At 51.0% G+C, this 20886-nt stretch overlaps 2 protein-coding genes across 7 annotated transcripts; one reads left to right on the top strand and one right to left on the bottom strand.

The window, feature by feature from the left end:
- Nucleotides 1-1515: 1515 nt before the first annotated feature.
- TLCD3A (TLC domain containing 3A) lies at nt 1516-13935 on the top strand. Of its 5 annotated transcripts, XM_004267080.3 has the most exons (6): nt 1521-2304; nt 2850-4559; nt 5010-5093; nt 8629-8833; nt 10256-10351; nt 10804-12421. In XM_004267080.3, the coding sequence occupies exons 2-6, from the start codon at nt 4438-4440 to the stop codon at nt 11071-11073; spliced, it is 777 nt and encodes a 258-aa protein (XP_004267128.1). In that variant the 5' UTR covers nt 1521-2304; nt 2850-4437; the 3' UTR covers nt 11074-12421. The 5 variants fall into 5 exon arrangements, 4 of the variants coding, with proteins under 4 accessions (XP_049557899.1, XP_033279190.1, XP_033279189.1 ...); XR_007473482.1 differs by lacking the exons at nt 8629-8833; nt 10256-10351; nt 10804-12421 and adding exons at nt 12731-12801; nt 13906-13935 and having other exon boundaries at nt 1516-4559; XM_033423298.2 differs by lacking the exon at nt 8629-8833 and having other exon boundaries at nt 1518-4559; nt 10804-10940.
- Nucleotides 13776-20482, bottom strand: GEMIN4 (gem nuclear organelle associated protein 4). 2 transcript variants are annotated; one of them, XM_004267081.4, is made up of 2 exons: nt 20313-20482; nt 13776-17133 (listed from the first exon to the last, which is right to left on the bottom strand). In XM_004267081.4, the coding sequence occupies exons 1-2, from the start codon at nt 20320-20322 to the stop codon at nt 13964-13966; spliced, it is 3180 nt and encodes a 1059-aa protein (XP_004267129.1). In that variant the 5' UTR covers nt 20323-20482; the 3' UTR covers nt 13776-13963. The 2 variants fall into 2 exon arrangements, with proteins under 2 accessions (XP_004267129.1, XP_049557891.1); XM_049701934.1 differs by lacking the exon at nt 20313-20482 and adding an exon at nt 19755-20172.
- Nucleotides 20483-20886: the final 404 nt, after the last annotated feature.

Below are 20886 nucleotides of genomic sequence, written 5' to 3'. Positions count from 1 at the left end.
GGAAGCCCTTGAATACTTCTTAAGCTTGTAGGACTCACTCTGCTTTTAGTTAGGTGTAGCCATCTGCAAACAAGCAAATTTTTGCATTTATAGCAAAGGAAACGCCTATGTGAAAGGACTTTGAAAAAACAGAGCAGTACACAAAGGCAAGCACTATATAATCAGCTCTTTGTGTAAATTATGGTTTTTATTGATAGGGATCATTATCACTGTGTACAAAAGCAAAGACTTTCCTGTGGTGTGCAGCTGTGGCCACTGTTTGCAGAAGCCACGTGCTTGGGTGTGACTGCTTCTCGGACTCACAGTTTGCTATTGCAAATAGTCCAGGATATAACTGAAGAAGCTGCAGTCTGGAAGCTGGCTAAGGCAGGCCTAGGGCATCTTCAACCCAATAGATGTTTATTGAGAAGCTTACCAGCAAGTAACTGTGCTGTGGGGATACCAAGAACAATAATCCTGGCCTCTGCCCTGCATATAGTTTTTTTTTTTTTCTGTCTGAGCCAGTGGCATGTGGGATCTTAGTTCCTGGTCCAGGGATCGAACCTGCGCCCCCTGTAATGGAAGCGTGGAGTCTTAACCACTGGACCGCCAGGGAAATCCCTGCCCTGCATATAGTTTACATGTATTTTTGAAAAGATCTCACCTAATTCTCACAGCCACCCTGTGAGTTAGGTAGAGGAACCCCCATTTACAGGGAAGGGTAGGTAGTTTTCTTCATGTCACACAGCTTCTGAGTAGCAGAGCCAAAACGGGCACTCAGGTCCTCTACTCCTAACCCTGGAGCTGCCATGGCTGCCTCCTGGATAGATAGGCCCCACCTGCCCATCAGGAGCATTCAGTCTGGAAGGGAAACACAAATGCAGGTATCAGTGAAAGGTGTTGATCAGGTGTTGTTACTGAATGCAAAGTACAAGGGGGAAGAAAAGGAAGGCAACTAACTTCCTCCTGGCCACACTCTGAGTCCTGAGAGCAAGCTGCCTCCTTGAAATGCTGTCTGGCTTTTGCTGATGGTAGCCTGAAGGGAGTGATGTTCCATTAACGGCCATCACTTTCTTTCTCTTTGTCTGCCTCAGCATGAAGTAGTTGCAATCACCCTGTAACATGAATCAGGAGTCCAGGGTCCTAATTTGAGACTTGCCACTTCGTAGGGTGGCAATTCAGTTTACCATTTGCATCCAAGTCTCCTTATCTATAAAATGAAAATAATATGTTCACCTACCTCACTGGGTTATTTTGAGAACCAAGTGAGATAATACATGTAAAGTGCTTTGAAAAATTATAACATTAGGGCTTCCCTGGTGGCGCAGTGGTTAAGAGTCCGCCTGCCGATGCAGGGGACACAGGTTCGTGCCCCGGTCTGGGAGGATCCCACGTGCCGCGGAGCGGCTGGGCCCGTGAGCCATGGCCGCTGAGCCTGCGCGTCCGGAGCCTGTGCTCCGCAACGGGAGAGGCCACAACAGTGAGAGGCCCGCGTACCGCAAAAAAAAAAAAAAAAAAAAAAAAAAAATTATAAAGTTATATATAAATATAAAATGGTGTTAATAATAGCAGCATCAGAGCCCATAAACTCCACCCCACACATTTATATTTGTGGGTAAACAATTAGGAACAGTGGTTATTAATCAGCAACCACATTGTGAAAAAGAATTATGTACTCTCTCCTTGCTTATCAAGTTTGAAGGCAGAATAGTCATTAAGCACATTGACCTTGAAGGCAGAAAATACTGAATTCAAATCCCAACTCTGCTACCAGCAGTGTGACCTTAGCAATATTTTAGTTGCTTTGGGTCTCATTTTGCAGACACACACTGACTCACACAGAGTGAGGACAACAGATTTTTCGCGAGGAACCAATGAGATAACTCATGCAAAATGCTGGATCCAGTACCTGGCACATAGTAAGCACTCAATAAGCATTAGCTTTCAAAAGTATCAAACATTTCTTGAGCACCTGCAACGTGCCAGGTATAACTTAGGAAACAAAACAAAAAGATTCTGAGGGTTTTTTTTGTTGTTGTTTTTTTGGGTTTTTTTGACCGCGCCAAACGGCATGCAGGATCTTAGTTCCCCAACCAGGGATCGAACCCGGGCCTGGCAGTGAGAGCGCCCAGTCCTAACCGCTGGACCGCCAGGGAATTCCCGACATGGTCCTGTTTCAAGGAAAGCGCATACAAATAAAAACCAACTTGCTCACTACTCAAATGCAAAGGCAGTTTAGAAAATGAACTTATAAACCTGCCTGGAGAGACAGGTAAATTGAAACCTTCTTGCAGGAGGAAACAGTTGACTCAAGACTTCTGAAGGGTGAGTAGAAGTTTGTGTAAAAAAAAAGCTTGATGCTTTTTGACATTATCGTTTGCCCACTTGAAAAGCCAGGGCTCACTTTATGCTTGTTGCCCTTCTGGTGGTTCAGCCTAAACATTCTGGTGACTTCATGAGCATGGTGTTGGAAACTGATTTTACTGGTTATTTTCTATGCATGAAACATCTGTTGTTTTGTTGTCGTTTCATAGACTCCTTAAGAGCTGTACAAACGACTTCTTGCATAGGGGGTAGATTGATTCCCATCACTGAAAAGTATTGGCATCCTTGATGCACGTGGCTGATCCCTTTAAGAAGAGAAGGCAGGGAGGACTTGTGACCACTTGTCCCTCTCTGGAAAAGCTGGAGCCAGAGGTGACTGGGATAAACGGGTAGGGAGTAGAAATTGCAATGCAGAAGGATTTGTTGTTCTGAAGAGAATGGAAGATAGCTGTCCTTTACCCACATGCAAATGTGAATGTACAGAAAGCTTTTTATTTGCCAGATATCTTGCTGCCAAATTGAAGTATCTTTCTTATTTCGCCAAGGGTGTTACCGGTGAATTGGGAGTTAGAGATGTTGCCCTAAGTGGAAGAAATATCAGACTTTTCTTTGGGTTTTCTCCTTCCTTAATGTTGCTTCCTAAATCCCTCACCTTAACCACATATACGACGACGTTAAAAGCTGTGTTTACATCGGCTTCTACACCAGCAACTGCCATGTTAGAGAAATTTAATTGACATCTAAAGAAATAATGTTACCTTATGAAAGTCATAGAATCTTAAGAATTTTGAGCTGGAAGAACCAAAGAGAACTTGTAATTCAGCTTTTTCATTTCACAAATGAAACTGGCCCAGGGAGGCTGAGCCCAGCTGTTCCAAAGGACTCTTATGGGGCTTTGGTTAGCATTTTGCATGATGGTGATTTGAAGAGACCCACAGTACCTTTCAATTGCTGTAGACATAAATGAATTGTCTTTTCCCCCACATTTGTAAGCTGAGGAAGATACAGACCAAAGTAAAACTCTGGCAAGTCCCAAGAGAAGAGAAGCCGGTAATACTGAAGTTACTGTATTGGTGCCATGTGACTGGCTGAGTGAAAATGATTCGATTCCGCCCACCCAAGTTCAGGGCATTTGGCCCGAGAACTTTGAAGTAAGCACAACGCTGTCAACAACAACAACAAACAGTCACCAAGACGGGACAGCATCTTGACCCAAAGCCTAGAGACAGTACCGCAGTACCACAGGAAGTCTGCAGCCGTGAGATTCCACCTCGATGTGTGGCTTGAGAGAGGAACTGCTGGATCGATGCTCCCCTGGAGAAATTTCGGCGGTTGGCAGGACGTGGAAAAGCCATCTCTGGCCGGCAGAACAACCATTTCCTTAAGCCTCCCACTTGGAAGCGAGAGTGCTTCATAGATAAGTCAGGCGAGCAGACGGCCTCAAGCCCACCCGCCCTCTCCTTCCTTCGCCTGGAGAGACGCTCACCGCCCTGTTCGCGCCGGGCCACGCCCCTGCCCCGCGGGCTCACCCCACCCTGCTGGTCGGGGGTCTAGGCCCGGAGCCTTTTCCTACCTGGCCCTCTCGGGGCCTCCCCCACCTCCCCTCCCTCGCCCGGTGGGCAGGTGCGGGGCAGTTCGTCAGCCAGGCGGGTCCCCGAGGGAGGGGGAGGCGTCAGCGGTGACGGAACAGAAGCCCCGAGTGCCTCGGCGCTTCCTCCACGGCCTCGGCCCGGCGGCGGCCACTCGCGCGCCGCTGGTCGGGGAAGCAACGTCCGCTCACTCGGGGCCCGGCGGGCAGCAGCTCCCGCTGCCGCCTACTCGCCGGCCGGGAAACCAGGGGAAGCCTCGGGGCCCCGGGGCGGTGGCGGCGAGACCCCGCCCCGCCCGGCCAGCCCGCTCCTATCGCGGTCCGCGGCCTGGTCACGCGGGGAGTGGCGCCGCGGGCTCGGGACCAGCGCCCGGCGACTGCCGGAGTCGCGGCGGGCCGGGGCCGGGGCCGGGGCCTGGGCCGGGGGGCGGAGGGCGGAGGGTAGAAATAGGGGCGGGCAGGCCGCGTCAGTCCCGGAGCCGCGCGCGCGGAGCCGACTGAGCCACGCCGAGGGCGCCGAGCTAGGCGGCCGAGCCCGAGCACCCATGCTGCTGCCGCTGGCCTGGGGCTCGCTCCTCTTCCCGGGGCTCTTCGGGCTCTGCGCCTGGGGGCTGCGGCGCGCGCGGCCCGCCTGGACCCACAACGACTGCGTGCTGATCAGCACCAGGTACGGGGCGAGGCCGCGCCGCCGCCCGACCACGCGTCCCGGCTGCGCCCGCCCAACGCCGAGCCCAGGGCGGAAAAGGGGGACGACAGGAAGCGAGGGGGCCGCCTCCCGGGTCCTCGCCCAGTCCACGGCGCGGGCCGGAGCGCTCCGAGGACCCTGTGCAGCCTGCCCCCGGAGGGAGGGAGGCGGAGGAGGGTGGAGCGGGAGCAGGCTGGAGGGTGGGGGGGCTGCCCACGCTGATGAGGACCGGGAGGGACGTCTCCCCGATGCTGACATCTGCCAGCTGCTTTGGGAGTCGGGAGCGCGGCGGCGGCCCTACCGTTTTCCTCGGCGCCCTGGCGGCCGGGGGAAGTCAGGTTGAAGAGTTCTGGCTTCATGCTGTCCATGGGACTGGACTGAGCACTCTTTCCGTCCCCCCTCCCCCCTTTTCTCTTTTCTGTCGCACGTTAGGCTGGTTTCTTCAGTGCAGGCTGTGTTGGCCACCGGGTCTGGGATCATCATCATCCGCTCCTGTAGCCACGTGATCACCGACAGGTAACATCCAATGCCAGGTGAAAGCTACACCGATCACGGCGCTGGGCTTTTTCGAAGCTTCCGCATTTGAGTGGCTCACAGGTCCTAGTTCTTTATCAGCATGTGCCGTCAGGCTGCTGATTAATGGGTGAAACTTGGGCACTATAACTAGTTCCCTCCTCCTCTCCTCACCTTCAGCATCGCCAGCTTAGGAGAAAGTAAACTGAAGAAATGCTAGAGCATGACAGAGCCTGAGTCTGATCTAAGGTGGCGTGTTAGAGGACAGTGTGGTCCAACGATCCAGGTTCTTTATGCGATAGATAAATGTGAAAATTATTCAGAAGTGGAAGTGTGGCTTTTGGTTCTTTTAAATGATCTCCCTGGGGTTCTGCTGTGGAGCATTCATTGGCCAAGATAGGATGTGTGGTTAGCAGAGCCCTGCTATGAAAGGAACAAATCCACCACCCCTTTCCTTACAAATGCTGCTCTTGTCTTTCCTCTGAAAGATGAAGGTGATGAAGAGTTTTCTGGAGCTTTCAGAAAACTGACTCGAATGGGTGTGAAAGTTCAGTCCACAGGCAGGACAGGAAATGTGCATTCAGTGAAACAACTTATAGCGACCAGGCTGGTCTACTTTGTATAGTATTTAGACCTGGGTAACAGTGCCCCCCCCACCCCATTTTAAAGCCATCCTTTCAAAGCCATCCTTTTTTACCTGTCTTCCTAGAATCACCCTTTCCTCCTCACAGTTAAGTTGAAGAGCAATTGTCATATGTGCAGGGAAAGTTAATAGCCTTTCCTAATCCCTTTCTCATGTTTATTATGTGTCCTGGTTTTCACCTGTTGGGAATGGAATGGGAGGGGAGCCCGAGAGGGGCATCTATCTCACTGTGGCCTGCAAATTTGGTGCCTGGTTCTTATTTGGGATTAACCCTGCCATCAAGATTTTCGTGCTTTTCTTTTGCCTTTTTTTTAGAGAAAACCAGTTATTGGCGATGAATTGTAGATGCTGAGAGAAGATAGGTCAAGTGACTTTGATTGCATACACCAAAGACTAACAGCATTTTCTCAGCTGGGTTCAATTTTTATTTTAATTGACCATTTCCTGATGGTGCAGCAGGCTCCCTCACTGCCCCCAGTTTGTCAGGTCAAACTTGAAACCTGCCTCCTTTGCAGAGATTAAGCTAAGACAGATGCAGCCCCCATGGCACTTGAGGGCAAGCAGCAGGCAGCTGCTACACATCTCAGGAAGAGATCTGCACACAATTAACTTTCAGTTCTGTAGCACGCTTGTGTTCTCCCCTCAGAAGCCATGTGTCTTAGTGGCTTGAGCATGGTAGCAAATCTAAGTTTGGCTTTCAGGGTCCTCCTTTTGTATATCTTTTTTTTTTTTTTTTTTTTTTTTTGCGGTACACAGGCCTCTCACCGCTGCGGCCTCTCCCGTTGCGGAGCACAGGCTCCGGACGCGCAGGCTCAGCGGCCATGGCTCATGGGCCCAGCCGCTCCGTGGCATGTGGGATCTTCCCAGACCGGGGCACGAACCCGTATCCCCTGCATCGGCAGGCGGACTCTCAACCACTGCGCCACCAGGGAAGCCCTCTTTTGTATATCTTTATGCCTTAGATTCATCCTCTACTTGCAAAATAGAGACAGACAGCACCTTCTGTGCCCTCAACTTACATGGATGCACAAGGATGCCCTAAAGGCACCTAATCATCTGGAAAAAAAAGCCTTTTGGGGTTCATAGTCTGTACATCCAAATACTTTTCTATTCTATGTCTGTTAATTTTAGGCCTTCATATAGAATGTCTGTAGGTAGGAGGGGGTGTCTATGAATCTTCCCAAATTATCTGTAGGGTGTGATGCAGGGCCAGGGGTTTCATCAGCTCCTTAAAGAGACCCAGATCCCTAGTTCTCAATGTAAGCGCTTCTTTTTTTTTGGCCACACAGCTCACTTACGTTTAAGTAAGTGCCGAGGACCTGGGTTTGATCCTGGTCTGGGAACTAAGATCCCACAAACTGCATGGTGTGGCCAAAAATAATAATAGTAACAATTAAAAGTACTCTCATACTTTTAACTTTCTAATCTTCACAATAACTTCATCAGGAAAGTAAGACAAGGATTATTATCTTTTTTTTTTTAAATTATCTTCATTTTATAAAAAAAGTTAAGGTCGGGCTTCCCTGGTGGCGTGTGCAAAATTTTAAAACCCTAGGCTCCACGCAAGGGGAGAGGTCAGTTATATTTCAGATGAGTTTTTAATTGCTCTTCATAGTTGTTTTACTTTGGAATTGCTTCAAGAAAGCGATGGAGACCACAGATGGGCAGTAGAATAAATATTGCATCTTTTTGCCTCATTGGAACTTGGCTAATTAATTTACCTGAATGTATATTAAGTTTGCCATTACTTGTTTGCCTATGTCACTGCTTACTCATTATTTAGTTTTGCTGTGGTAAGTGTGGAATCATTCAGGAACAGAAATGTGAATGGCATCTATATTCCTAATGTTGCAGTTCAGTGGACTGGCTCCTTAGGTTAAATGAAGACAAGGTTAAAAATACAGATTTGAGGTCCTGGGCACACCATGTTTAGTCTCTGAGGCGTGGAGCCCTTTATAAGCACTGCAGACGATTCTGATGTTCAGGTAGTTTAAGAACCATAAAACTAAATGGTTTCTTCTACCTAACACATGGGCGCTTGATAAAACTTTGCTGACTTAGTCTAATCCTTCCCAGGATAGTACATAATTTCAATTTAGATTTTGTTTTTCATGTAGATTTTCTGTAGAGTGACTATTTGGGGAACAAAATTTTGGAAATTGTAGAGACTTACCTTCTAATCTGCTCTGGGACAGTGATAAACTATCATTTTGACTCAGCAAATATTGATTCAACCCCTTTGGACAAGTAAATGGGAACACTGTCTTTTGTCCTAGCTTCTCTTTTGGTATCTATCTACTGTAAGGTAGTCCTTGAGCTCTGGGCTCATTTCCAGAGATATTTTTCTTGAATGAAACCGGGTTTAGCCATAGTATTGTAAAGAAAGTGGCCAGGGTTACTTCCTGGAAACTCCCTAGAGTGGGGTTGTAAACAGATTCAAGAGTAATGTCCCAACTATTGAGCAACTGAGTAGAGTTAAACTGGAAATACTGGGTTTGGGATTTGGGTCACTTTCCAAACCTGTTTCTTGGTGGGTCTGTGGAATCCCTGGTAGAGATATCTATCAAAGTCAGCTTATATCACAAAGTACCAGAAAATCCATTACAAATGAGTAGCTAAACCAGACAGATAGTGAGGGCAAGTCACTGAAACCCATGGTGCTGAGTGAATCCTTGCTTCCTACCTTTGACACTTATGAGTTTGCCCTGTAATTTAGAGAAAGTTGTTCACTCTCCTTATTTGTCAGCTTCAGCATGTTCATTGTGAAGTATCTGGAGTAAAAACAGCTGATTAAGTGCAAAGCTGCTGCAGATGTGTTTAAGAAGAGGCTGGCTGTGAGCCTTCATAACGGATATCCATAATTACTTCTTGGACCATCCATATGCTTTCTTTCAGGCACTGGCTTGCCCGAGAGTATGTCTGGTTTTTGATTCCATACATGATCTATGACTCCTACGCCATGTACCTCTGTGAATGGTACCGAACCAGGGACCAGAGCAGCAAACATCCCCTCACCATTTTTCGAAACTTCCTAAGTAAAAACCGCCTCATGATCACGCACCACGCAGTTATTCTGTTTGTCCTTGTGCCGGTCGCACAGGTAATGGCCTCCCAGGACAGGCACCAGTAGGTTCAGCCACTCATTCCTCCTGTTGAACTGGGTGTCCCAATGGTCAGACTGCCCCCTTTTCTTCCCCTTTCCTGCTGCCCCCACTGCCCTCCTGCCAGCTGCTGCCACAGTGTAGAAAGGAGTTAAATCTGAAATGTCTGTGATCCTCTTCACTGGCAATCCCCCAGCCCTCTGTGATGCCCAAGCATTTGTCAAAGGTTCTGCCTTTAGTTCATACAATAGAAAACACCATAAAAATTGTTTCAAAGAAATGAGAGTAGCTCCATCAACTGGTTATTTGCTCTGATAGTGCCCAGAGAGGGCTGTTTGCATTATTTTGATGTCACAAAACCACAGACACTCAAAGCAAATAGCCTCATAATTTCTCCCCAGATTCATTTTTTCCCATTAAAAAAACTCACCCAACAAGGAAGAGAAATGGGAATGCAGAGGGGAGACTAGTAATTCCAAAGTGCCTACCAGGTGACAGGTGCTTGATTTAAAAACTTGTAGCTTGGGGACTTCCCTGGGGGTCCAGTGTAGTACTTCACCTTCCAACGCAGGGGGTGCGGGTTCGATCCCTGATCGGGGAGCTAAGATCCCACATGCCTCACGGCCAAAAAACCAAAACATAAAACAGAAGCAAAATTGTGACAAATTCAATAAAGACTTTAAAAATGGTCCACATAAAAAAAAAAAACTTTAAAAAAATTTGTTGCTTTCTAATCATTAGAAATTATTAGAAATAATTAGAAATGATAATTAGAAAATATTAGCCCTATACCATAGAGGAAGAAACTGGGGCTCTACGAGTTTACGTACCTCGCTCGGTGGTACTAAGAGACAGAACTGCTATCCCAATACTGCTCGCTTGCTTTCTATTTTTGGCCGCGCCTTGTGGCTTGTGGGGGATCTTAGTTCCCCAGCCAGGGGTCGAAGCTGGGCCACAGCAGCAAAAGTGCCGAGTCCTAACCACTCGACTGCTAGGGAATTCCCTATACTGCTTTCTAGAAAGGATAAAAGGAGAGGTAGAGTGCATGACATTCTTTAGTAAGTCTCTCTTGATTGTGTTGGGGACCCTAACGTCAGGCATGGGCCCTGGTGCATATTTCGTGGAACTGAACTGGCTTAAGTGCCTGCCCTTGGCATGACTAAGTTGGATACCCAAAAGTGGGCTGCAGAGTTCCTTTTGGCTGACACTGAAATTCTAGAGAAAGCTCAGTGTGTGATGCAGTTGCCTCTGGACCATGAGGATTCCAAGTGTGAACTGGTCTGCACTGGCCCGTTGAGCACTTCCATTTCCCTGCATGGTTGCTCAGGGTTACCCTTTTCAATAGCCCTAGTTAGAATTTTCCTTTCGGTGGTTCCTTAACCTCCATTACTTATTTCCCTTTTTCCTCTTTTCCTCTGCAGAGGCTTAGGGGAGAGCTTGGGGACTTCTTTGTTGGCTGCATCTTCATGGCAGAACTGAGTACTCCGTTTGTGTCGCTGGGCAGAGTTCTGATTCAGGCACGTATGAAAGGAGTGGCAGAAAGAGTGCCGAGGGAACAGACTCTGCTTCTCCTTGGTAGATTAAGAGGGTTTGGAGAAACTTCTTTAGTGCTACCAACAGTGGGGTAGGAGACCCTTGAACAGACTTAAAGGTCAGTTGGTCTTTCGAGCCAGTGGGATTGAAAAATTGTATATTTGATTCAAATTTGATCCAGTTCTTCATATATATTTATCCTGGTCACAGAGTTTCTCTAACCCACCGTTCCTGTGCTCCTGTCAGCTGGGTGGCTTAGATCAAATTTCACATCACTGTTGGAAACAATATGAGACTCTCCGCATATACAAATACGGCAGTGCTCAATCATCTTTTCTACAAGTGTCCGAAAAGGAGACGCTTGGCCTGTCCGTTGTGGAACTCAGGCTAGTCATTCCCTGAAAGTGACCCTGTGCTCTCCTTCCCTCTTTTGCAGCTAAAGCAGCAGCACACGCTGCTGTACAAGGTGAACGGAATCCTCACGCTGACCACCTTCTTCTCATGTCGGATCCTCCTTTTCCCCTTCATGTACTGGTCCTACGGCCAGCAGCAGGGACTGAGCCTGCTCCAAGTGCCGTTCCACATTCCTTTCTACTGCAATGTGGCCAACGCCTTCCTCATCGCTCCCCAGATCTACTGGTTCTCTCTGCTGTGCAAGAAGGCAGTCCGGCTCTTTGATGCTCCCCCAGCCAAAAAGGATGGTTAATTGCTCCATGAGCCAGGCAGTGAGGGCGCCTCCTCCACTCAGTATTCCCGTGGACCAAACTGCAGATTGTGCCCTGGGTGGCCTCAGCCTTTTGGGTATTGATAAGCAGAGGGATTAGCGTTTCTCTAAAGAATATTCCTATCACCTCTCGTTTCTAACCTGCCCCTTTTGCAAAAGCACTTTTTCCTTAGTAACAACTATTGGATCCCGTCAGACCTCCACTGGCAGCAAGGTGGTTTAACGTGAAGCCCAAGGATCCTTCCTTGGGTCTTATCTCAAGGGCTCTGGAGGTAGAAGCATGGGGTGTGGAGATAGGTGGACCAAGGTGACAAGGAACTGGGCACCTGCCTGGTCCTCATATTGGTGGCTCCCCACCTTTCCAGCCACTCAGGGAGTATCCACACATACTGGGCCAGCAGAAGCAAGTGATGACTTGGTTCTTTTCCTGTGATGTTGGCCTGGGAAAATCGTTGTGGGTAGGTAGTTTTTTTATTGTTTACTAGATAACCCGTAGGTCCTTTGCCTCATCCTTTCATCCATGTGCCAACATTGAATTCTCCTGTCTACCGACTTCTGATCAGAAGTCTCACTGGCGGGGTGGGGTAGATGGCAGGGATGGGAACCTGAAGCACCTGAGTAGGTAGGAAGGCCAATAGGTCAGCACCTCTGCAGGCTGACTTGGTTAGACCAACAGTCACAGATACTATTCCCTTTTTAGCATGTCCCTCAAGCCCAGATTTCCCCATATCCACACACACAGGATGCTCTTATTAAAAACTATAGGGATAAAGTAAAATGATGGCTACCGAGCTATTCACTGGGTAACCCCGCTTTGACACTGTCCTTATCCTATGAAGCAGAACGGACTGCTGTATTCCAAACCATGAGATGTCTCATCTAGACTGCCTCCTGATAAGCCAGAGCTTGTGGTCCAAAGTCTGTTCCTATCTGACTTACTGCCATTTAGCCACAGAAGGCTGGAGAGCAAAAGTGCAAGTCAGCCCTGGCCAAATTATGTTCTGTGGACTGACTCCTTCACCCACCATTTACAGATAGGATCCTCTGGTGCCAACACTAATTGCTCCTGAACGACAAGGATGGGTTTTAGAAACTGCTACCATGAAGTTTTTTCCCAAGCAGTAGTGAAAAACTAGATTTTTAAAAGTGCCTTTTAATTCACTGTTGTCTGTGAACTTTTAAAGTACTGAGTGTGTAACAGTGTCTCAAATTTTGACTATTTCAGTCTTTAATGGGTGCCATTTAAAAACATAAAATGCTGTAATTTTTTTACCGTTTTGTTTACTATCCGTATATCTTTATAAATCACCCCTGTGGTGACTAAGTTGCACTAATATTTTCCAACTTATTCTCATTTGTGAAATATATCCACGCCGACTTCTGGTAAGACCTGTCCTGTGACCAACTGGAATGGCTGCTGTGTGCTATTGTTTCTGTTCTGTGTTCTTCTCCGTGTAACTGGCAGAGGTGGGCTGTTGCAGGGGAAGGGTGTGTGTGAATGCCTTCAGCCTCCAGCAGAGCCTAGCTCATACCTCACTCTAACATGTTTCTGTAATTCACGGTGCCAAGAGTACACTGCAGAGTTCTAGAGTTCTAGCCCAGTGGTCACGTAACTTTAGGCCCTTTCTTCTCTTCCCAGGTGAATCCCAACTAGGAGTCAGGAGGGTGGAAACCCAATTGTAGGCCGCAGACAGAGCCAGCCCACTTTAGGTGCGGGGGGAGAGAACTTGAATACTGCCTCACTGTGATGGGGGTATGGAGCTGTCCTTCCTTGTCTCCCAATTAAACACTTCCCTAACGAGTCCTCATGGTTCTGGAATATATCCTGGGCACGCATTTGCACACACCATTCCCTGCTCCCACATGTTCTTCAAAACCGTGACAACCGGGACTTCACTGGTGGTGCAGTGGTTAAGACGCCACGCTCCCAGTGCAGGGGGCCAGGGTTCGATCCCTGGCCAGGGAACTAGATCCCAAATGCATGTCGCAACTGAGTTCGCATGCCGCAACTAAAACAGCTGGCGAGTCATGACTAAGGAGCCCATGAGCCACAACTAAGGAGCCCACTTGCCACACTAAGACCTGATAGATAGATAAATAAAACAAACAGAAAAACCAACCAACCAACCCACCCATGACAACCCACCCCAGGCAGAAGATAATTACACCCATCCTTTAAACACGTCTCTGTGGTGATTACCAGACAGTATCAGCACAGCCCCTTTGAGATGCACTGAATGGACAGCGTTAACACTGTGGGGCAGAAGTCCTCGATTCAGAAGAGACCCGTTTTCCTGAGGTCACTGACCTCCCTCCCACCCACCCCACATTTCATGTTCTTGGTCCAACCCTCTCCTTTTACACTGGTTGCAAGCCTTGTGCGCACACAAATCACATGGCCAATTGGTAGCAGAAAAGGGTCCCTTTCCTAGTTCCTGCCCTTTCCAAGATACGGCGAAATGACTCTTAAAGAGACTCTCAGTGCAACAGAACACACGTACCTTGTAGTCAGTCCACCTGGGTGGGTTCACCTTTAGACTTATTTGCCAGATTCTAGGGTGGAGAAGCCCAGTGATGAACACGCGCCTCCCAGCTTGACTTGATCTTCACGACTGGCTGCGCCCAATTTCAGCGTGTACTGATGAGCCTAGACTATTGATAAGAAAGTCTCAAAAGAGGCAAGATAAAACTCAAAAGAGAATTTTATTACAATCTGTATGTTACAAATACCTAAGAAACTATTTTCTTTACAATGTCGTCAGATTTTTAGGCTTGTGTAAAATTTCACATAACCGAAAAATTTGTGTTTTTCAGCTGTAGCCCCCGTAGACCTGGCCAGGTTGAGGCCCAGCTGTTTTCTGACCCACGAAGGTCAGAAGTTGCTGATCTTCTGCAGGAGGGTTTGGCGCCGCTCCTCGGGGCTAATGTTCTCGGCGATGGACTTTAGGAAGTGCTGCTCGTTTACTTTCTGGAGCAAGGAGCTGACAGAAGGGTTGGTCTTGCTCAGGGTTTCGTAGCAGGTGAGGATCTCCAAGGCCAAAACATACAGTGGTTCACACACCTCCTGGTGGAGCATGGCCATGATGTGCAGAACGTGACAGAACACCTGGGTGTAAAAAAACAGGGTTTCCTGGGTCAGGTCCTGCTCTTGTCCTTGGGCCCAAGGGCCAACTGACTGTATCAACCGAACAGAGTCCAGGAGGTTGGTCAGGCTGTTGCAGAGGAGCTTGACCACATGGCTCCAGCCTTCCACAGGGAGCCAGTTATGGCAACTCTGGCTGCAGAGAAACTGGAAAGCTCTCAGCAAGAGTACGGAGAGTTGGAGCTCCTGGGCAAAGGGCTTCAGGTTGAGCAGAGGGACAAACTGAATATACTCCAGGCTGTAGGGGACATGCAGGAGCTGCTTCTCCAACAGTCTCCTGGTCAGCTGGTGAAGGCACTGCCACTCCTGGGGGCTGCACCACGGCATGACCTGCACCAGGGCCACCAGGAAGCCCTTGCTGAACAACCTGACCTCCTCAGGGTTGCCCACATCCACCACCAGCAGGGCGAGCATCTGCTCAGAGATGCTGCTGGAGATGCAGGAGCACTCCATCCAGGCCAGGAGGCCTGTGCCGGGCCCATACCTGGGGCGGGCCTGGCAGGTCCACTTGTCCTCAGAAAGCTTGCAGATCTCAAAGAGCGTGGCTGGTACCTCACACTTGAAGTGGCCCTCAAAGAAGCTCTTCAGTCTCAGGCCCACAGTCCAGTCCAGCTGCTCCAGCTTCCCGTGGAGCCAGGACAGGGACTTGACCCAGGTGTCCGGGGAGAAGGTCTCGGCGTTAGCCGACACCACCTCACAGAGGAGCTCCAGGATGTGGATCACCAGGTCCTTCCCGTCCAGGGGGAGGCAGCGCTTCTCCTTGGGGAGCTGCCAGTATCTGCTGAAGCCATTCAGGAGCTGGCACAGGCTGAAGATGAGTGGGAACGGAGAGCAGGTCTGCAGCCAGTATTCCTCTAGACATGTGTTTGCTTCCAGAGTCTGGATGAAGATCCTCAGACTGAGGTCCACCTCTTTGACGTCGAGCATCAGGAAAGGCAGGACGAATTCCTTTAGCACCTCATCTGGCTTGAGAAGAGCAGCAACTGGAATCCCTTGGGGCTTCACAGGATTCACCAGGCATCTCAGGAACTCCAGAAACTGCTTCTCTTCCCTGGGTGTAGAGAACTTCGTCCAGACTGTTTCTTTGAGGCAGGACACCACGATCGTCGTGGAGGGATTTGGACCCTGCTCTTCCGCGAACCTGAGGGCGGGGAAGGCGGTGAGAATCTGAGCCAGGAACCTGTGGGTGCCAAGGTTGACCACGGCCATGCTGCACACTTTCTTCACCGTGATCTCCGGGTGCAGAATGACTAGGCGGGCCACAGAAGCGATGGCATTAGCCAAGCCCTGTTCAGAAGCGCTCTGCGTGAGCTGGTTAAAAGTCGTGTTGAGGTCTTCCTGAAACCCCTCCAAGTGACCCAACAACTTCTCAGAAAGGCCCTTGCGCCCCCAGGAGAGCAGGACGCCCGAGAGGACTTTATTTTTATCTGGCAGTGAGAGGTGTGCATGACACTCCAGGATCAAGTCGATGACCTGTTTGATCTGGGGTCTGGGGACAGCCCCGTCTGCCGCGCTGACGTCCACCACTGCTTCCAGCAGCTCTAACACCAGGGCGGGCTCCTGGAAGACAGCCCGGCTGCTGGCCAGGCAGGCCAGCCACTCATCCGAGAAGGCCCACTTCCTCTCAGAAGCGAAAATGTAGCACATTTCCATGTGCCGGTCCAACTTCTGCTCGATGATGGCCATGGCGATGGAGGCAGTGATGTCCTTCTCAAAGCCCTTGTTCTTCAGCACCCTGTTCGTGTCCTTCAGGAAGTCACCCACGCACTCCACCAGCTCAGAGGCCACCTGCCTCTCTTCCTTGGACAGGCTAGCGGTGTCCAGGTAGAGCTTCAGGTTCTGGCTGAAGGAGGTCAGGCTGTCGCACAGCCGGTAGCTGCTGTAGCTCGTCCCCTGGCTGCCACCGAGCGTGGCCCGCAGCTCCTCCCGCCACTCCCGCAGCAGGCTGCGCAAGAACTCGAAGCCCACGAGGATCGTCTCGCTCGGCAGCCTGGCCAGTGAGGTCAGGCTGATGTCCCGCTCTGCCTCCTTCACCTTCTCTGCCAGTGCCTGCTGGTGATATGGGTTCTGGGTGTCCGTGTTCCACACGGAGATCACCGTGGCCAGTTTGTCTAGGTACACAGTGGCGGACACTTCCTGGGGGTTGTCCTCCATCAGTGCAAACACGGTCAGCATGTCAGCCAAGTTGGCCAAGGCGCAACACTTCATCCCGGGGCACAGGATCCTATCCTGGATTTGCTTCAGCCCAGTGAGCAGCATGCCCAGCAGGGGCATGGTAGGACACACATCCAGGTCGGACTTAAACCTCTTTGGAGGGTGGGAGAACTCATCTGAAGAGGACAGGTACTTATGGGCCATTGTCCGGAACTGGGAGAGCAGGGGGTCCTGCTGATTGCCCTTGTGCTTCATCATTTCCCACCAAACGTCGAGGAAGAAGGCCACATCCTTCGAAGAAGTGTCGATAGTCATGTGCTCCAAAAAGCGCTCTAGTTCTGCATGGCAGACAGTACTGGGCAAGGCCATCAGGAGCTGGATAAAGAGTCCGGAAGCTTCCAGGGACTTAAGCAGCTCAAAGAGGACCGTGTGGTTGATGGTGGGGATCATGTTGCCCACGGAGAAGAACACATCTTCCTGCCACAGGGTTTCAGTGTCAGAAGGCGTGACAGGGTAGGGCTGCAGAGCCTTGGCCCAGATGATAATCAGAGCTTTCTTCTTCCAGGCGAAGGGCTGGGAGCAGGCCGTGGCAGAGGAGATCTCCCTCAGAGCCTCCACAATCGGCCGCCCGACATGCTCCCAGTCAGACTTGGTCAATTCTGCCAGTGTTTTGGGGCGGAACAGCTGCTCGGCCAGCAAGAAGCCCCCATGCAGAACAGTCATTTCTTCACAGATATTCAAAGGTCCTGCACAGACAGAAGTCCAATAGGATAGAATGTGGTGAAAAATTTTCAGAACAGCAAGCAGAGGTTAGAGGGAGAGGCAGCAGTTGGTCAGCAGGCTGTCATTATTAGGGTTAGAGATGAAAAGGGTTCTGAATGAAATCAGTGGGAGAGGGGGAAGAAGGGATGGTTCTAGGACCCGCTGCAGAGCTGAAGTCAAACCTGAGGAATAAAAAAGGACTCCCAAGCTCTCTAGCCTGGACCTGGGAAGACAACGGGCACTACTGCAAACAGGGAACACGAGAGATGTGCTTGGAAGGAACACTGATACGTCTTGGTCATTTGGAGTTTGAGGTAGAACATTAAGGTAGAAACGTCCTCCAGCAATGGAAACACAGGGCTGAAGCTCAGGAGGCAAGTCAACCTTGAAATGTGACTCAGGAAGGAGCCTGCCCAGAGGCAAGGCCCTCCAGCAAAGGATGGGCCAGCAGAAGATTTGGGGAAGAAGGGCTGGCTGAGAGAGAGAAAGAGAGAGAGCGCAAGGACAGTACCAAACTACAGCGGCCACCAAGTACTTACTGCAGGGCTTGACAACTGAGCTTCTAAGTACCGATACAGACTAGGAAGGGCGTGGACCAGGACTGTCTGCACAGCAGCACTCAGACAAGCCCTGCTTCTCTTTTTTCTCTTAAAGCCTTGTCTTGGAAACAGATTTCAAACGTTCTGCCTTTTGGGGAAACAGTTCAATTCCCACAGCTCTTTCCATCAAAGAGAATAAGCTACTAATGGTCCTGGTTCTCTGGTAGAAGCCAAGAAGTAGATAGAAAAAAATACTGTACTAGATTCAGAAAAGTCCTTCTTCAGTGAGCCCTGAGTTGACACAGACTTAGCAAGGAAGGAATCTTGGGATGTTTAATTAGACATGGGTTTAACTCCTAGCTCAGCCATTTAAAAGTGGTGTGGGCTTCCCTGGTGGCGCAGTGGTTGACAGTCCACCTGCTGATGCAGGGGACACGGGTTCGTGCCCCAGTCCGGGAAGATCCCACATGCTGCGGAGCGGCTGGGCCCGTGAGCCATGGCCACTGAGCCTGCGCATCCGGAGCCTGTGCTCCGCAACGGGAGAGGCCACAACAGTTAGAGGCCCGCGTACCGGGGTGGGATGGGGGGGGAAGTGGTGTGATCTTGGACAGATTATTTCTCTGAACTTCTGCATATGTGGGGATAATACAGACTTCACATTATGACCCTGAGGATCAAATAATACATACAGTCAAGCCCCTGGCATTGGGTCCACACCCACTGTTGGCTCCCAATCCCATCTTCCAGGGCTGTTGAGGGTTAGGTAAGATATATACAATTAAGAATCAGGCTACAGGGCTTCCCTGGTGGCGCAGTGGTTGAGAGTCTGCCTGCTGATGCAGGGGACACGGGTTCGTGCCCCGGTCCGGGAGGATCCCACGTGCCACAGAGCGGCTAGGCCCGTGAGCCATGGCCGCTGAGCCTGCACGTCCGGAGCCTGTGCTCTGCAACGGGAAAGGCCACAACAGTGAGAGGCCCGCGTACTACAAAATAGAATCAGGCTACAAAGAGCCTAAGTGCTCGATAAACGCTGGTTCTCCCAAACCTTTCCACTGTTGCCAGGACCAGAATCTTGTCCCTATTCTTTGCCTCCTCCAGCTCAGAAACAGGACATGTCTTTCTTAGGTATATTTCCTTTGGGCCAGAAACTAAATCATCGTACAAACATTGCTCACTCTTCAATGTTCCTGACCCCTCTCCCCTTTCCCAGGGCCCCTTCCTCAGTCCCTCAGGCCCTCAAGAACACAGCTTCCCCATTTTCATGGGCCAGGAGACTATCCTGCCCCTTCCATCTGGAACAGCACTCCTATGCAACCCGCTGGTGAAGGCAATCCATCTTGGTGCCCAGTGGCTGAGGCAGACTCCCAGGAAGAGCCAGGTTGCTGAGAGGTCTCCCTGGGGGTTCTGGCCTTTCTTTCTGGTTCAGGCTGCTCTCCCAGGGCCCCCCAAAAGGCTCCCTTCTGACTCTGTAAATTTAATTTTATTGCTCTACCTGCTCAGCTGAGATGTTTGGCCCCTGAGACCCACCTTCCAGAGACGGTAAGTATATACTCATGCCACCTGAAGGAGTAAGTCCCAGAAGCAGTTAATGGCTGGGCGAATCCCAAGTGTTTTATCACGAATGGTTAACTGGCGCTTGTGAGTGCCCGCTCCTTATGTTTAAGCGCTTACTCTGTACCAGGCACTGTGCTAGTTGGTATGTGTATCTTTTCATCGTCAGATCAACATTTTGAGGACCATTCCTGTTTTAGAGATGGAAACATTAAGACTCAAACAATTTGCTCAGGTTGTCGGAACTGCAAAGCAGTGGGCTGGGACAGAGATCACCACAGCTGCAGGGCTCCAAACTCTTCCAACTCTACCTTTCCACCACGGAACAGCTGGCTGGGGACAGGGACCAGAACATTTCTCAACAGCCTACTAATACTGGCACATCTTGGGGAGCCTCACCCCAGCTCTCCCAGAACAGCTCTTGGTCTTATGCCCTTAAGAGCACATCCAGCAGCGGGGGAGGCTGGGCAAGGAGCCGCCGATTTATACCAGCTGTCCCCTCCCTTCTCCCAGACCTGGCATCTGGAGAATCAAGACGCACGTTGCCGCCTCGGCTGCTGCAACCCGTGCCCACAACTGCTGGTCTGAAGAACGCTAGCCCTGCGCAAGGCACCGGACTCGACACTGTACACACGTGATCTCAGTGAAAACTCCCCCAAACTCTGTGAGGCTGATACGGTATCATCATCCCCGTTTATCCACGAGGACCTCAACGCTTGCTCAAGAACTTAGTAGACGTTCAATAAATGAGATCGTTGGGGATACGGGATTCCCCGGGGCGCCGCCGGAGCCCGGCCTTTTCCAAAGCACGTGCCCGAACCTGTCCACTCTCGCGAACGCTAACTTCACATCCGCTGGCCCCTTCACGTGGAAAGGGGCCTGGAGCCGGCAAGAGGCGAGCGGAAGAGCGGCGGGTAGAGCCCGGCCCCCCGACCTCTGGTCTCCAAGACACCCCCGCCCTCCCAAACCCCTCCCCGGCCCGGAGGTCTCCCTCAGCCCGGGCCCACTCAGCACTGCCTGGTCGCCGGTTGCTCAACGCGGCCCACGCGGGCCCAGAGGAACCGAACACCCACCTAGATCCATGGCGGCGACGCTGACTGCGGCGCGGGTCGCCCCTCCCCCGCCAGGCCGCGAGGGCGGCGCAAGCGTCACGGCACAATAGGCGGTCCCGGGGGGCGGGACAATGGGCGGCGCCTCGGCCCCCGCCCGCAGTCTCAGCTCGGGCTATGCGCGGACCCCGGCATATGTACGCCGCTCCGCGCGCACGCGCGGTCCCACCTAAGCGCCCGCGGTATCGGGGCCGCCAGACCCACAGCTCCCTCTATCGGCCAGAGGCCTCCAACCAGGCAACAGGCAGGTACCCGCGCCTCCATCCCACGGCGTGCCGTCCCCCCTACCCAGGGCCCGGCCCCCAAACGACCGCCCCCTCCCAGCCCAGGCTCCGCTCGGCCGCGCGTCTCTGCAGTTCCCTACTTCCTGGGCCCCAGTCTGTCCTCCCTATAGCTCCGTCCCTGGCCCCGCATTCTCCCGCACCCAGTAATCCCCGGATTCCTCACACCCCCGCCACAGTTCACCCTCACTGAATGCCCCTACCCAGGCTGCCCACTAACCCGCATGGACTCACCACTCCCTGAGAGGCTTCCTCCC

This window comes from Orcinus orca, chromosome 19 (genome assembly GCF_937001465.1).
Source record: "Orcinus orca chromosome 19, mOrcOrc1.1, whole genome shotgun sequence".
Taxonomy (NCBI): domain Eukaryota; kingdom Metazoa; phylum Chordata; class Mammalia; order Artiodactyla; family Delphinidae; genus Orcinus; species Orcinus orca.
The sequence above is the reverse complement of the archived record's forward strand: the minus strand, read 5'-3'. Positions and strand labels throughout refer to the sequence as shown.